This window comes from Gracilinanus agilis, chromosome 2, assembly GCF_016433145.1.
Source record: "Gracilinanus agilis isolate LMUSP501 chromosome 2, AgileGrace, whole genome shotgun sequence".
Lineage (NCBI taxonomy): Eukaryota > Metazoa > Chordata > Mammalia > Didelphimorphia > Didelphidae > Gracilinanus > Gracilinanus agilis.
In genome coordinates, this window is record NC_058131.1 from 311,303,406 (window position 1) to 311,321,699 (window position 18,294).

Genomic DNA, 18,294 nt, shown 5'->3' on the forward strand with positions numbered 1-18,294 from the left:
GGCAAAGAATGTCTCTATTTTTACTGAAAAGCACTGGAATTGGAAACCAATTTATGTTGGGATCTGATACCCCAACTCCCCCCAAAAAAACCTATGGTACCTTTTTAATGGAATTTTTTTTTCATCTTGAAATAAAAATGCCAGTCAGTGGCTGGGTAGGCTCTTGCACAGAGATGGTCTCAACAGAGATCACAGAAATGAATCACCAGTAGCATCAGGTAAAAACTCCAGGATTCCAGTTCCTAAGGCACCTAGTATTAGCCAACAGACCACGTATCCTTCAAAGTTTTAGAGAGAGGAGGTACTTATATCTGGAGCTTCAAAGGACACTGATGTTAAGATGGATCTTATCAGAGCAGAAACAAAATGTGAAAAGAATCCCATGTGGCTAGGGGTGGAGCAGCAACAAGTCAGAATCCAAACTCAGCAGGTTCCTTACTGCCTCTGACGCTTAAACTGACTTTAGATAACTGACAAGGTACCTTGTTTCGTGCATGCAAATAATTTTTGGAACTATTTTAGATGTTCCAATCAAGGATATTAAAGTGACAGGTCATATCCATATTAATACATTCCCTGGCCATTATTAGATACCACAAAACAGCATGGTGCCTGAAGATACAGAAAAAGTCAGGATTTATCCAGGGCTGGGCACTGTGGGAGATCCAGGAAAGAAGACACAATCTTGGGGGGGGGGGGCAGAGGGGGAGAGGGAGGAGGAGCTAAAATAGCCAGAGAAGACTGGCAAGTCACATCATGTGCTAAACTAAATGAGACTATTCCAAAATGATGGGTGGAGGCAGACTTTAATGATGATAATCACAAACATAATAGTGAACATTTTTAAAGCATGTTTCTGTTTGCAAAGTACACTACATATCTCATCTGATCCTCACAGCTACTCTATCAGGTAGTAGTTATTCTTGTCCTCATTTTAATGAAACTGAGGCAGAGAGAAGTTAAGGGACTTGTCTAGTCTGCTAGTAATTGTACAAGATTCAAACCTGGGTATTCCTGATTCCAAAAGAACATTTGGGGCTGTGTCAATAAGAAATAGATTCATAGAAGAGAGAGAGTCAAACTGGGGCTTTTAGGATTTAGAGAGACATCAAAAAAGGAAGCAAGTCCTCCAATGTAAGAGGAATAGCATAAGCATAGGCGATAATGAGCATGAGATATAAAGGGGCATCAGTAAGTGAATGAAACTAGGCGGGATGGAAGAAATCTCAGACACATTTATGTAGAGAGGTGGTGAAGCTAGCCTCATCCTGTTTGCTTTTCCAAAGCTAGCCAGGGACATACCCCAGATGCCAGACCCAAATGAGAGCCTCATTTCCCACAGCATACAACCAGAATCATATCCCAGAAGTACTGAAAATGCCACTCCATCACAGCTTCTTTACCCCTGCACTAGAGAATCCTAAAGCTTTGGCTTGGAATGTAAATGTTCCCCAGCCCAGGTAAAGGAGGCTCTGACAGGGAAGATTTGAGTTCTTACAGGGGAGACCAGGCCTTGAGAAAAATCTGATTCTGGTTGCCCAAGCAGTTCTGAATAGAAGTCACCCACAGCTCTTGGCAGAGATGCTATTGAGTTCCCTACTTTTTTAAAGATAGCCAGGTGCACAAGCCCACAGAGAACATCTGCTTACAGGAGAGCTTGGAAGGGAAAATGTGGTTGTGCAATTGCAGTTGTTGGGCTATTTCTGTAAGTGCTTTTATTTGGGCTAAGTTAGAAGGATGAAGCTGGTAAAGAATCAGCCAACTTAGAGAAAACAGGGCGATGGCATCCATGATTGTTCAGGGGAAAGTATGGGGCTATCATGAGGACCTGGATGGTCTGTCTATTCTCAAACTGACTTGGAAATTTTGCTTTCATCTAATGTTTTCCAAAAAGTACTGTCTTCACTGACTAGCAAGGTGGAAACCAATATGGTCAGAGTGTATACATGCAATGAACACAAAGTCCTTTTGACTGGTCAAGTGTAGAAGTGATCAGATCTACTCAAGACTACAGATACACAGTTCTAATGGGTCACATTCTGCTAGCTGAATCAGATGCTCTCTGCATGTGAAGTATTCTGGGAAGTGTATTAAGTCTAAATTACTTCTTACTGTTCACTAAATGGTGCCCTCAGGGCCTGAAAGACTTGGACACATTTAAAGCTTCATTTACCTACATCTAAGGATGTACCTGATAGAATCAAGTCTACAAGGCAAAAACCATCTACTTTGTACCTTATATCTATGTCACTGGTTAATGACCACAATACAGAAGAACAATTAGCATATTCATTAATTAGATTCTTATTTACAGCCTTTGGTCAAATCTTTTTTTTTTTTTAAAGGGTAGGTCTCCTTATTTCATCCAAGCTAGAAATGCAAAGTCTACTCATGGGCTAGAACCACTTCTGATCTGCATGGGAGCTTTTTGACCTGTTCAATCTCCAAAATAGACTATTTTACCCCTCCTTAGGCAACCAGTTTGCATACAAACCTTGCTCCAAGGGGCTGATCATATTAATGCCAAACTTAGTGTGGACACCTACCTACTATGGCTTAGAACTCCAGACTGAATCTCAACCTAACCAATATCTGAGATTAAAAGCATATGCCAATATACCTGGCCTTTAGAGAAAGAAGAGACCATCAAACAGCTATGCTCTAGGGGGCCAGTCTTTAACCCAGGTCAAAATATCCTATGGTACTGATTTTAAAACAGAAGGTAAGGGTTTAAAAAAAACAAAAAACAAATAAAGATCTTTCCAAAGAGGACTCTGATTCAAAAATTTCTAATTGCTATTTCCTATAGCAGAGACTGATTGTTGTCTGATCTATAAATTGTGAAAAGTCACCACCATGAAATGTTGAATTGATTCAACCATTCTGGAGAGCAATATGGAACCACACTCAAAGGACCATAAAAGTATGTATGTCCTTTGATCCAGCAATACTAACTATTGGGTCTGTATCCCAAAGAGATCAGAGATAAAAGGAAAGGACCTAACTATACCAAAATATTTTTAGCAGCAATTTTTATAGTGGCAAAGAATTGAAAACTGAAGATTGTTCATCACTTGTGGAATGGATGAACAAGTTGTAGCATGGATTACTATCGCACCATTAGAAATAAAGAACAGGAGAAGTTCAGGAAAACCTGGAAAAACTTATACAAAGTGAAGTGAGCAAAACCAGAAAAACGATGGATACAGTAATGAAAATATTATGTGATGATCAACTGTGAAGGAAAAAACCATTATCAGCAAAGCAGTTTTCCAAAATAACCCCAAGGAACTCATGATGAAAAATGCTATCTGAAGCCAAAGAAGGAACTTTTGGAGTCAGATTGCAGATCAAGCATGCCACCTTCCACTTTATTTCCTTCATGAGTTTTTTATTGTATGTGTGCTATGTGTCTTCTATCATGGCATGAGCAATACAGAAATAAGTATTGAATATGTATAACTTACATCAGACTATTTATTGCCTTGGGGAAGGGAGAGAGAAAGGAAAACCTGAATCCTAAAATATCTAAAAACAATTGTGAAAAATTCTTTCTCAGTGTAACTGAAAAAATAAACAAATAAAGAATTGTTTTTAAATGAAGAAAAATTATCGCCACAATTCATAGAAGAAATTCCAGGGAGAACCAGAAAAAGTAGGTTAGCTAGGGTGCATACAGAGTTTGTTAAAGGGATAAATACAGGGAAATATTTTTATTGCAGAACAGGATCCAGAAATTTACAGCAAAAGAAAATGCTAAAAGCTAGGAACTGAGTTTGTGTTTTATCCTAGAGGCAACTTCTTGAGCAAGTTATATGACAAGCTCACATCTGTGTTTCAGGAATATCACCTTGGCAGTTACATGCAGGATAAATTGGATTGGAGACAGAGATCTTAAATGAGAGGTTGACTTACTAGTCCAGCTGAGTGATGAAGGCCTCAACTAGGATGGTAATTGAGTGAGAAAGAGAAAATGAGAGAGAAAAAAATGCAAGTATACTATGATGACATAATTACATAATTACAATCAATAAGACTTGGTAGCTGGCTAGATATGGGAGGTTGGGAAGGTAAGGGTGACTCTAGGTAGTAAACCTAGGTGAGTGGAAGAAAAGTGATGCCATAGATAGAAATAAAGAAGTTAAGGAAATGTGAACAGGAGAGAAAGATAAGTTCCAATTTTGGACATGTGGAGTTGAAGATGCCTGATTAAGGAGGAGTTAACCAGCAGGGAGTCAGAAATATAGGACTGGAGCCCAACTGGGAGCTGAAGGCTTGATTGGCCTGCAAAGAAATGACAGCTGAACCACTGGGAGCTTACGAGATGACCTAGAGAATATCTGGAGAGAAAAGAAGAGCAACTAGAACTGAAAACCCAGTTCCTTGCTGAATGGGAGAGTGTGATAAATTAGGAAATTAGACTAAATTATGTAAAATTACTGTTTGGATGAATTACAGTCAACAACTATTAGTTAAAACAACAAAAAGATACTCACTTCATCCGAATACTGCACATCATCCACAGCATACTTCTTCCTGAAGTGTTCACGGGAGTGAATCCTTTACAAAAAAAAACAACAGAAGTGACTGGTGAATGTCATAGCACAGGGCATGTCTAATTAATGCCAATGAAAAAAAGTCAACAGTATTCAGGGAAGTTCGCATGCCCAGAATGCTAATTAAGTAATCAAAATGTATTTATTAAGTGACATCTACGATAAGGTGCTGGGAAGACAAAGAGAAAAAGGTAACAATACCTACCTCCAAGGGGTTTACATCCTATCTGTGCAGACAATGTGCATATATAAAGATTCACAGATCAAGAGACTAAGTATACACATAAGTATACACAAAATATGCATGAAATAAATAAAGGCAATTTTTGTAGGGGCCATTAGCAGCTGAAGGGAATCAGGAAAAGTTACATGGAGGTATGACTTAAACTGAACCCCAAAGGAAGCTCACAGGATGCTAAAAGAAGATGAAATATATTCCAGGTCCTGAGACAGTCAGTCTGTACCAGGGCATGAAAGGAAGGGATGGAACACTACAGGAAAAACAACATGGCATTTTGGCTAAAATGTAAAATATAAGGAGAGCTGTGCATGATAAGTTTGGGAAGGTAGGCTGGAATCAGGCTATAAAGGGATTTAAATGCCAAAGAAGAGTTTGAATTTGATCCTACAGGTAAGAAGGTGCCATGGAAATTTCTTGAACAGGGGAGTAATATGGATCTAAGGATGTGTGTCTTAGGCATACCAATTTCAACAGCTGTCTAAAAGATAGATGCAGGAGAGGAGAAACTTGAGGCAAGGAGGCCATTTGGGAGACTACATACAGCAATAGTTCAGGCAGGGATTGAGAGGGGCCTGGATTAAGGTCCTGGCTTTATAAGTAGTGGTGGTGGTGGTGGTGGTGGTGGTGGTGGTGGTGGTGGTGATGGTGGTGGTGGTGGTAATAGTAGTAGTAGTAGTAGTAGTAGTAGTAGTAGTAGTAGTAGTAGTAATAGCTAACATATATAACACTTACTATATGCTAGGCATGATACTAAGTGCTTGACAAATATTATCTCATTTGACCCTCATAACAATCATGGGAGATAGATGCTGCTATTATCCCCATTTTACAGATGTGGAAACTGAGGCATGTAGCAGTTAAATGACTTCCCCAGGGTCACATAGCTAGTAAGAGTATGAGGCTGGATTTGAACTCAAAACTTCTCGACTCCAGGCTCAGGTCCCATCTACTGAGCCAATGAGCTTCCCCCAACAGAGAGAAAAGGGTAGATATGAAAGACGTGGATGTAGAATCTACAACACATGGCAACTGAATACATATTGGGGAGGGAGAGGCTGAGGGATTGTGAGGAGTTGAATATGATATTGAAGTTGTATATCTTGATGGCGATGGGATAACTAGAAGGACAACATCCTCAACAAAAGGGAAATGGAAAATGAGTGGGTTTGGAGAGAAGTGACAAACTCTGTGTTGGACATGTTGAACATGAAATGCCTAAGGACCAGTCACTGGCAGTGGTGATAGTGGAGAGGATAAGAAGAGACAGGCCAGGATCTGAGAGGCATCTGCATAGAGATGATATCCAACTCCACAGACAATGAAGAAGTCACCAAGGAAGTGAGAAGGAAAAAGAGTCCAGGATGGAGCTTGAGTGTATACTTGAAGTGACTGGGTAGGAAATGTACGAGGAGTCAGCAAAAAAAGCTGAGACAGAGAGGTCTAACAGAGAACAGGTAAACCAAGGGGGAATCGTGTCACCAAAAAAAAAAAGAAAGGTAAAGAGTACCTGGAAGAAGAAGGAAGTCAACAGTGCCAGATAGGTCCAGAGAGATGGCATCATGGAGAGAACATGGATCCTGTCTCAGACATTTACTAGCTGTGTCATTATGAGGAAGTCATTTAACATCTCTGTGCCTCGGTCTCCTCGACATCTGTAAAGTAGGGATGATACCAGTCCCTAACTCCCAAGGTTACTGTGAGGATCAAGTGAACTAACAATGTAAAGTGCTTTGCAAACTCTAAAGTGCTATATAAATGCTAGCTTTTATCATTATCATGATCATCATTAAATTCTGAATGAAGAGAGGTCAGAAAGGAAAAGCACAGATAAAAGACCCTCAGCTTTGGCCATTAAGCAATAACTTGCAGCATGAGAGAGAGTAGTTTCAATTGAGAGATGAAACCAGACTGCAAAGTATTGAGAAATAAAAGGGAAGGAAGCAAAAGCAATGACAGCAAACAGCTTTTTCTAGGAATTTGGTGGTGAAAGGAATGAGAGAAAGAGGATGATAGTTTGAGGGGATGATAAAGTTAAGTGAAGGTTTAAGTAGGGGGATATGTGGGCATATTTGTAGGCAGGAGAGAAGGAAATGACAGATAAAGAGAAATTTAAGATTGGAGAAGGAGGAATGACTATGAGTCAGTCTGCTGGTAGAGGCTGGAAAGGATGGGAGCAAGGGGAGATTTAAAGGATTGGTCTTGGCCAGGAAAGGAGCTGCCCTTTCATCAGAGACCTGAGCCAAGGAGAGTTGATGACAAGGAGTTTTGAGATACAGAAAAGCAGAGAGAGAAGTCCTAGGGAATAGCCTGTTTTCTCAGGAAAGGTTGACGGAAGTTCCTCAGTTTGTGATGATGAGAGGAGAAGTGTAAGTGTGAAAGGAAAACAGAAAATTTGGAGCAACCTTTATAGGGAGGTACTTAGATTTGGAAGAAGTAAAAGGATTGTCTGGCAGCAATGAAGAACTACTTGAGATCAGATAACAGATATGTAGTGGCTAGTCAGCAGTACTGGGTGACTTCCTATAACCACTGTCCACAGTAGGAAAGGAGGATGCAGATAGTACAAGAAAATCATAGCAAGGTATAACTGACAATGGCATAGAGCTCAAGGGATTTGAGAGCCCAGGCCTGAAATGATTAACACTTGCCTGGAGTCACACAGCCAATAATTGTCTAAGGCCACATTTGAACTCAGGTTTCCTTCCCTTTAGGCCTAGTGTTCCATCCACTGTACCACCTAAGATTATCTTGAGGTCATGAACCTATGTGACTGGAATTACAGTGGCATCCGGGAAGTTCAGAAGGGGATAAGGAGATAGGATGAGGGGAAAAAGATTTTTAGTTTTGAAGAAGCTGATTCTGAGAGGCTGAAGAGATGTATCCATTGTTAAATATCCAATAGGCAACAGATATATGAATGGAGTTTGGCTGTGGAAAGGAAAAATATAAGCCAAAAGTTTGAAGAAACAATATGGTGCTTACTGTTTCTCCAATCAGGCAATCTATCTCCTGACTATAGGGGCATTTTTACTGGTTCTCCCTTCTCATCTCTGTCTCCTGACTTTCCTGGCTTCCTTCAGTTCCCAGCTAAAATCCCACTTCCTATACAAGGTCTTTCTAATCCTCCTTAATGCCAGTGCCTTGCCTCAATTGGTCATCTCCAATTTATCCTGCATATATCTTAATTGTATATATTTATTCTCATGGTACTGTGTTATTTGGAATTTTGGGGGTTCTTTTGAGGGTTGTTTGGAGTTCATTTGAGTTTTAAATATTTAGATATATGACAAACTTCCTGTGGATGTTTAGGGGACTTGGAAACTACATTTCCCATGGTTCCTCTTGTAATACAGGTAGACAGGAAGTGTGATTATGTAAAAGAACAGTATAAGATTCCTGAGGTCATTGGAGGTGGGCTCTCTTTGGTACAAGGGAGCCAGGTGGGCAGAAGGTATGGCGGGGGATTTGAATAAAATCTTAGCAGGCGCATGGTCATCTTATATTTTACCAACATGGCCTTAATTAAAATATTAATACTTCTTTTAATATCAATCTATATCAATTTTAATCATGACAGTATCCACCCTAATTAGATTGAGTTCTCTGAGAGCAGGAGCTGTCTTTCCCTTTCTCTGTATTCCCATCACTTAGCACAGTGCCTAGCACATATTAGGCAATGAAATATTTAATGATCAAGGAGAAAACTGAGGCTCAGTGTGTTCCTGAACTCCACAAGGTAAACTTTTGATCCAGTTTGCCCAGAACCATGCCACCATGTCATTTTCCCCAACCATTTCCAAAACATACCACTATAAATGCATGTAACCATCCAGCTCCTCTTTAAGAGCTGTCTTCTCCTACGAGAATATAAACTTCTAGAGAGCAGGGACCATATTGCTTGTTTGTATCTGTACCCCAAGCACTTGACATAACACCTGGCACATAGGAAGAATTCATTCAAACCTAGCAAAAACAGGTTCCCTGCCCAGACTGCTGCTATGCTCAGGGTTACATTCTCATTCAAATGCATATCTCAAAGTTAATGTGGCCAGGCTCTAGGTAAGGAACCTACAAGGAGAGAAAGACTAAGACTTGCAACTGGGGTCTGAGTATGAAACAGAGATAAAAGTAGCCCATCCAGTATTATTTTAAAGTTTTTGTTTTGACAACCTCTGAGTACAAACTGAAATATAATTTTCTCTCTTTATTTTTCTTTCCTTTTTTTTAAGTTTAGCTAATCTGCAAATAGTTTTTATATGATTTCACATGTATAACTGATGTCATATTGCTTGCTTTCTCAGTGAGTAGGAGGGAGGAAGGGAATTTGGAACTAAAATTTTTTAAAGAATGTTAAAAACAAATAATAAATTTAAATGTTTTTTAAAACACACAAAAAAACATTTCTTTCTGTGCCTGTCTTGCTCTGCAACCTTCCTCCTGTGACTAGAGCTTTTCTCTCTGGGTTCTATCTTCAGCAAAGAAAAATAATGAAGTACCCATTTGGGTATATAGAGAACCTCTCAGTTACTTGTATATGGTATTCAATCTATTGCCCCAGAGTCATTTTTGCTCTAGTCATTGGATTAAAAACAACATAATGGGGTTAAAAGAATTTGGAGCTAATGGAGTGGAGTTCAAACCCTGCCTTTGCCTATGGAATAATTATTTAATCTCTCTAGTCTTCATTTTCTCCTCTGTAAAAAATTAGATGGTCTAGATCAGTGATAGGCAAACTACAGCCCCTGTACCAGATTGGGGGAAGGGAGGGCTGAAATGTTCTATCCAGCCCTGGGCAACATTATTCCTAATCTGACATATTCAATGAGTAGGATACAATACAGTGAAACTTTGAAAGAATTGCCTTAGAAACAGACTGACAGATGAGCATTTCCTTTCCTTTGGCCCCCTCTTTAAAAAAGTTTGCCCGTCACTGGTCTAGATCATAAGGTCCCTTACAGTTCTAAATCTATGATCCTATACCGTAATGGTTGTTTTTATGTGCTGTGGATTACAAAATTACATAATGGAACAGCCTTTTCAATAAAGAAACAAAACAAAACAAAACTACTACAGTTTATCATTTGTCTCAGGATTAAATCTACTCAAATCTTTATTTCTAACGGCCAACAATACTAAGTGGTAATTAAAACTCATCATAAGTCCACCTTCAGCTATGTCCACAAAACACAAGTGGGGTGGAAGCTAAGATACTAGAGGATGGATCATACCTATAGAGGGAAGATCATATGATGACTATCAAAAGAGCTTAATGGTCACTTGATTTTAGAGATTTAGGAAGAGAGATTAAGTAATCTGTCTCAGGTTATACAGCTAGTAAGTATCTGAGATGGGTTTTGAATTTGCCCAGAAGTTTTTGTCAAATAGTGAGTTCTTAAAGCTGGGATCTTTGGGTTTATCAAACACACTAGACTGCTGAGGCCATTTTCTCCTAATTTATTCCATTGATCTATAAGGTAGGATTTGAACTCAGGTCTTCCTGACTTCAAGTCTGGTGCTCCATCCACTATAATACAATAACCACCAAAACCTGACAAAAGGTCAGTTTCCCTTGACTTATTGTGAGCCCTGTTCTGCTAAGAAGACAGTCTTCTGGAGGTCACCTGTGGATTGAAGCTAATCACTAAAATTCAGGTTGACTTTATAGGGGCGCTAAACTGACTCCTTCCCCAATCTCCTCTTCCCCTAGGAACTATTCACCTATTGCGAAAAGAGCCTCCTAGGTAATGTCCATTTGATTCTCTCTTCATAAGGCAAGCTCAGCCTCATGGCAGCCAAAAAAGAAAAACATCTGGAGGTCCTATAGCTAGTACTTTCCTCCTACCAAAGTCCCAAACACATGTTAATTTGTCTTGAGGAAACATGGTAGATCAATATCAAGGCTGAATAGGGTCTCCTGGATTCTTCCCTCAAGCTTCAGATTTAATTTCAAGTTTCAGTTGTAGTCAACTGATATTGAATTCTAACAATATGCATCAGAAAAGATAAGGACAACCCCTCATTTAGCATACTTATAGTCTACACTACTCATCTGTCACTTAGTATATCCTATCCAGTATCATTATTTACCCTGACATTCAGTATGTCTGAGGAAGCCTACCAGAGACCAGCAAACTTGTCTCAAAGAAGTCAGGCTTCTTTCTAATTGTTCATAAAACTCTAGGGGTCATGTAACAAATAAAAAGGCTAGAGTAGATGATCTCAAAGGTGTCTTCCAGTTCTGTAGTCTGTGATCCTATGAAGAGACCCATGAATACCATTCCCCACACCCTTAGCACCTTTTCTGCATAGAGTGCTTCATGGCCAGGATCCCATTGTGAGCTTTGTAACAACTCTGGGAAGAAAGCACAGCAGGAATGATCACCCCCATTTTATAGATGAAGAAACAGACTCCCAGAGGTCAAGGGGCAGTCATAGAGCCACTAAGAGCCAGAACTAGGACCTGAACTCAGTCTAGGGATTTGTCCCTGAAGTACAACAGCCTCCTGATTGGTCTCTGTCTTGTGTCTCTTCCCCTCTCCAAACCATCCTCCATGCAGCTAGCAAAAGGATTTTCACTTATAGATCTGACCATGCTATTCTACTTTTCAAACTCTAGAAGTTCCATGTTTTCTCTAATATCAAATATAAACTCTTCTTTATAGCTTTTAAAGCAGTTCACAACTTATCTTTCTAAACCCAAACTCTTTCCAGTCTTATCATACATTCTTCCTTCCTTGTACTCTACAATTCAGCCAAATACACCTTCCCTTTTGCTCTTCACACATAGCACTCCATCTCTGGTCTCCATAGCTTCCGTGACCACTCTCCTTTTCTCCCCATATTACTCATGTGGGTGTGGACAACTCATTTAATATCTCTGCCCCTCAATTTACTCAATTATAAAATAAGAGTTTGGCCTAGACCACAAGATCCCTTCTAGTTCAAAATCTACCTTCCTATGGCATAATATATGTTTCCCCATGCTGTGGTTTGTAAAATTGTATAAGTCTTTTTAAGTAAAGAAAAAAACTTCTGTAGACTATCTTTTGTCTTGAGGTCTAATCTATTCAAACCCTATCCACATTCAACTATTCTCACCATCTATACTCCTTGGCATGGACTCCACTATCATCAGGCCCCCAGGAAAAGCTCCTCATCAAGAAACTCCCTGAAACTGCATCAGCTTTGTTATTCACTTCTCACCAGTAACCTTAATAGCCTCTGCCTCTGAATGGAGAACAGAAGTGTGGAACAAAAAATTCTTCCCAAAACCTCCACTTAAAAAGGGCTCACAGACCCAAGACTTTTCACCAGCTAGATTCTAGATTAAACTTCTCCCACCTCCACTTTTAAAGTTTTCTTTGGAGTATTATTTTCCACCATTAGGTTGAAAGCTCCTTGAGGGTTGGGACTTTTTCTTATTTGTATCCCCAGCATGCAGCACAGTGTCTAGCACATAGTAGGCACTTAAAAAATGTTTACTGAATTGAACTCTTATTTCTGGAATATACTCCCTCCTCACTTTCATCTAATAAAATCCTTCTCTTCACAGTTCAAAGCATAATCTTCTACAAGAAATCACTTCTGAATCCACTAAAAGTTAGCGCTCTCCACACCAATTACCTTTTATTTATATTTATTCTTTATGTATTTACATATGTATTTGTCTCCCCTGACAGAATGTAAGCTTCTTGATTAATAAGGTTTGTTTCATTCCTTTTATCCTCAGCCTGGCACATAGAAGGCACTAACTAAATGTTCATTAACTACCTGAATGACAGGAATAAAGCTCCAATTGTACAAGAATACGAAAGACCAAAACATTACAGCAGCTAAAGCAAATGAACGACAAATGGAATCAATATCTCCCTTTCTGGTTCTTCCTGTCACATGGCAGGTGACCAAAGCAACATCAGCAAGGGACTAATTTTTCCAGTCTGGACCCAACTTGTATAGAAACAGTTTATATAAAGGCCAGCAAAACCACTGTGAATCAAAAATAATTCTTCATGTTACTTTTGGTGAAATCTCTGGTGAATACTGCTGCCAATTCCACCCCAATCCAAAGCAGCAACAGTCACAAGAGACTAAACACCATGGCCATAATCTTCAGGAATTTCGAAAGCCTCCTTTCAGATAGGAGAAAACTCATTATCTGGGACAGTGATGGTGAACTGATGGCACGCAGAGTGCTCTCTGTGGGCACGAGTGCCATCCAAACCACCACCACCACCAGTTTGTTACTGGCAGAGGACTCAGGCAGAACTGCTTCCCTCCCCCTCTGCACCATACCTGATGACATTTTTTTTCCACATCACCTGCCCCCTCTGTTCAGCAGCACAATGGGAGTGCACAGGGGGTAAGAGGGGCAGCTCACAGAGGGCAGAGCTAAAGGGGAACACAGCACTTGGGCCACTGCCCTCTGCCTCTTCACCTTGAGGACATTCCTAACTTCACCCACACTCTCCCCAGCAGCCCAATGGGAGTGCTTCCTCCCTCCCCTGTGAGGGGTAAGGGGGGAGGAGAGGGAAGGGGAGTGCACAGCTCAACATCACAGATCCCTCTCCACCCGCCAGCACTTATCCTCAACCAAGCAGGAGCTACTAGAAGATACTGAAAGCTCTAAGGATTGACCAGTTGATTCTCTTTTCTACATCCTGAGTGATGATGACCAGAGGATCATTTAGAGTTAGAGGTGACCCTTGAGATCATCTAGGGACTGACCACTTGTCAGAGATGTTACAGAAGGGATTCCTTTTACCTGGGTTTGTCTATGTAGCCTCAGAGATCATTTCCAACTCTCAAAGTCTGCGATGCTTTGATACTCTTGACTGAAGTCTAGAGGGAGGCCATGATGGCCCAAAAGCTAGTAAGTGGCAGAGGAGGGATTCAAATAAAGGTCTTTGTGCTTTATCAACAGTAGAAAGCTGTTGCGAAGCATAGGAGAGGGAAAAGGGGGTGTAGAGAGAGGAAGTGTCTTTCAGTTTTTGACTCTGACAGAAGTTCCTTGGCCTACAAGAACCTTTTCTGAAATTCCACCATATACAGCTGTCCTCAATACTCAGTAAGCATTTAACACACCTGGCCCTGAAATGTTCAAGTACTATAATATGAAGATTTCTCCCTGAAAATGTCCAAATTTATTCTTTTTCTCCCCACTTCCTAGGGAAACACAGGACTGGGATTCTAGTAGGTAGTAAACAAATTTTGCTTTTACTTAAGATACTTAAGGAGCATAGTCTGGAAGCCTGAGCAGCTGAGAAACCAGCAGACAGGTGATTTGGTCAGCCAAAAGGTCAGTCTAATCTGCAACCACGATTGGGGGTGGGGAAAAGGATAAGACAGGCCCACTATGCCATCACAACTGAAGGTTCTGCTGGTATTCCTTTCTTTTGGAATGAATTATGTTGGACAAGTTCCAATCCACAAGTCCAATTAGTTTATGCTATTTACATTTTTTGGCTTTTATTTCCTCATTAAATTGCCCCTAGTGACCACATGTGGTCTGAAGCAAGCAGCTGCTAATGTATTCCCCTGGTTATCTTTTATTTCAATCCACATTGATTCACCTCTCAGTATATGAGTTCTCCAAGGTCATCAATTTCAGTTTCTACTAAAACTTTCCTTTGAGACACAGAAGGCAGCTTCCTCCCATTCTTTCACATGGCCTCTAAGAGAAACTAGATTTTTAATTGATCTTAAAAAAAAAAATCAATCCCTGTATTACATAATTTGGCTTTTTTAATTTAAATTAATAAATATGGCTGGGTGTATTAACTTTAAACAATTAGTTTGGAAGAAGGCAAAAATCTCCCTATGTCTGTCACACGAAAAGTCTAACTCTTTCTGCTCCAGGCCCATCTCTGACCTTTTCCCAACACAAACACTTTTTTCCCCTTTAGAAAATCCCTGGCCTATTGGATAAGTCAACTTTGCCGCTGTTTACAGTACTTGAATAAACCGAGAGAGTGAAGCAGTAACATTTACCTTTCTGAAAATGAGAAGTTATCTGCTCAAATTGGTCACTGCAATGACACAATGACAGCATCCCAGAGGGCAATATTATATAATGACATGTCAAAAACAAAAGTGGTGAGTTTATTCCCTGGTATCCTACATACCTTCACACTTCTCCCCCAGTTCTCTAAAATTTGCAGAAAAGGTTGGGATAGTCTCCAAATCCCTTTCAGTGTTTACATCTATAATATCTATCAGAAACTAACATAAAAACAGCAAAAATGCCACATTGGGTCATGTCAATGGCCCATTGCTCCATTCTCTAAGTCTAGCAGGAGGCACTGAATATTTTCTCACCATTGACATTAAGTTCAAAAAGATGGAAGGGTGGAGGGGAAAGGTTAAGGTTACAGCAAAGAGGATAAAAGTTGGAAATAGTCAATATGCAGGGGTTGTGGGAAGATACTGACAAATTAACAATGTAGTTTGAATTGGTACAACTATTTTGAAATGTTATATGGAACTGTGCAAAAATCAAACTGATTAAAACAGCTACACCCTTTGGCCCACAGTCCCACTGCTAGGCATATATTCTAAAGAGGCTTAAAAAAAAAAAAAAAAAGGCTTATACTCATGGTAGCACTTTTGTGGCAGGAAAGAAATGGGAACAAATAGATGACTCTTAATTGAGAAATGGCTAAACAAGCTGTAATATATGCATTTTTTTATTTTGGACCAGAGCTGTGACTCCATTGTGTAGGGAACTACCAGTGAGTGACAAAAAGTAACTCCTTTGGGACTCAGTCTTAGAGAATTGCCTGCAGTAGTAAAAGGCTGAAATGACTGGCTCAGAGTCACACATCCAGTAGGTATCAGAGTTAGGATTTGAATTTGTTTCCACAAATCCAAAACAAGCTCTCTATCCATTATGACATACTATTGCTCTACATTAACATAATGGAATATAACAGCACTGTAAGAAATCTCAAATATGGATAATTAAAAGAAACATGAACTAATAAGGGTGGATAAACTGAACCAGAGAACCAAAACACACAAGACTACAAAGGAAACAAAATGAAAAAAGAAAGTCAAATTGAAATATATGTGATTATAATGACCAAACTTGGGCCCAGAAAAGTTATGGAAACCTCCCTCCTCTTATTGGAAGGATGAGGAATATTTATTTTGCTGATTGATGCTTTTGAATTATCATTATTTTTCTTTGTAAGTCTTTGTCATAAAAGAAGGTCCAAAAAGATAGGGGAGGTGAAAGAAATATCATATAAAAACAGAAGTTTTTAAAAACAAAACAAAAAACCCTTAAGATTATCATCATCCACAAACTGATCTAAACCCACTAATTGTTTGATTTTGTACAATCTCTCAGCAAGTTTAATCATTTTCCCATTCACTGTATTAAGTACTATGTATATTCTTTCACTTGTCCTAAAGTTACTCCTTTAAGTAGCAAGGAGGGCGCAGCTTCCTTAGTGTAAGTATTCTAAGATTTGGTAAACTCTAATGTGCCAAGGTAGCCAATATAAGATGAGCTATAAAGGGGGCTCACTGATTCCCTCCAGCAGGAGGCAGAAATGTAAACTTTTTAGGAGCACCAACAGAATGTTTGCTGCCTTACTCCAATCCTATGTGACATTGTGGACAATAAAGAACATAAATTTCAAGTTTGCCATATCTGTTGCCATAGGGGGTGGGGGAAGGAGAGTTTAAATGATCAGTAACATCTCTTCCCCCAAAGGAAAATTTAATCCCACTGCTAAGAATTAAATAATTAAATCTCCATCTCTCATTGAATGGTTCTTAACCCCCCCCCTTTTTTTAAACTTACAACCCAGGGCAATGAGGTACCAGGACATACTGAAAATTTAAATTGGTGTCACACCAGAGAGTCAGGTATTAAGATCCACACAATTAACTGCACATCTAGGAAACTCAATGAACTATGGCACTGCATACTCTTTGAGAACCACAGTCCTAATCCCGTGCAAAGCATCAGCTCCCTATCCTATCTTAGACAAATGAAACTTCTTTTCCAAGTTCCAGAAAAAAAAAGTTTTTATACTTATCTGGATAATCAAAGGGAAGAAGACAAGAATAGAGAGTCAGCAGGTAAAGGGAAGTATCCAGATCCCAAACTTGTGACCAAATTTATCATCTCAACTGTTTCTCCTCACACTTGAAGTCTTATCTTACACTGGAATCATCTAATACTGAAAGTGAATTTCCTGTATAATGTGCTGCCTCAATGTTGCTGAGTTAAGTCAGTTCAAAATTCTAAGGGAAACTAATTCTGAATGATAGTTACTTGTGTAGAACAGGTCAGAGACATGCAGCAGATGAGCTTTGCATGAGACAAATGAGGGCAATCAGGACACTGGGGTTGTAGAAAACTAGGAAAATATGGACACTAGAACTAGTGTAGGATTGTGAGATAAATATAATGTACCTGATTATAGAAAGAAGATGAGAATTTGATTATTAAGCATAAGCTAAGGTGGGAAGGTGAGAGAGATACAGAAATAGAGACAAAGGTGTGAAAAGACAGACCAGCTAAGCTTGGAGTTGGAAGTGATCCATATTATGATTGCTAGTGATGAGTGAGGACAGATAAGTAGAAGGATTGACTGGAAGTAGAGAATTATGTCACCAAACAGATTGACTAGTTTGGCTAAGACATTATGTTCCATGGGGTTTTACTATCACAGTATGGATCAACTCTGGGACAGCTAGATGGCACAGTTGATAAGAGTGCCAGGTCTGAAGGCAAGAAGATATGATTCATCTTGTGCAACTCCCTGGGTCTCTTTTTACTTCTGGCTTTCAAAGCCTTTCATAACCTGGCCCCTTCCCATCTTTCCAGTTTTCTTTCACTCACTCCCTCCATGTCATCTTCAATTCAGAGGCCTCCTTGTTATTCTTAGAACTAGACACTCTACCTCCTAACTCTAAGCATTTCGACTGTCTATCCACCACACCTGAAACTCTCTCCCTGCTTGCTCATCTCTATTGCCTCACTTCCATGGCTTCCTTCGAGTCTCAGCTAACGTCTCATCTTCTATAAGAAGTTTTTCCTAGGCTTGTTCATCTTAATACCCTTCCTCTGAGATTATCTCAAATTCACGTTTTCTATAAGCTATTTCCCCCATTGAACTGAACTCCATGAAAGCAGGGTTGTCCTTTTTTAATTTTTTTTTTTTATCCCTAGCACTTAGCACTGTGTGCCTACACACAGTGAGCCCTGATAAATGCTTGTTGGTGGCTTACAAATGAGGAAACCAAGCCTTAAAGAAGTCAAATGAGTTGCCCATGATCACGGAGCTACTTTCAGTCTGGGATTTGAACTCAAGTTTTCCTGACTATGCCACATTGCCCCATCATATTCCAGCTTTCACATTCTATAGTTATGAAGGTCAATGGGGAGCACAGAACTATTCCAGGGAGCACAAAGATACTCCCTGAAGCTCTCCAAAGAAGTATTGACTCTCGAAAGAAGTATTGACGTGTTCCCAAGCAATATTC

General features: G+C 39.7%; 1 protein-coding gene across 1 annotated transcript in view; it reads right to left on the reverse strand.

Annotated features, from left to right (window-relative positions):
* The window catches only part of PEPD (peptidase D), a 263,825-nt gene that overhangs the window by 203,419 nt on the left and 42,112 nt on the right, over positions 1-18,294 (reverse strand). Inside the window, exon 4 of the mRNA XM_044664186.1 lies at positions 4,497-4,560. Coding sequence (XP_044520121.1) covers positions 4,497-4,560 — 64 coding nt within the window. The remainder of the gene's footprint in view (positions 1-4,496; positions 4,561-18,294) is intronic.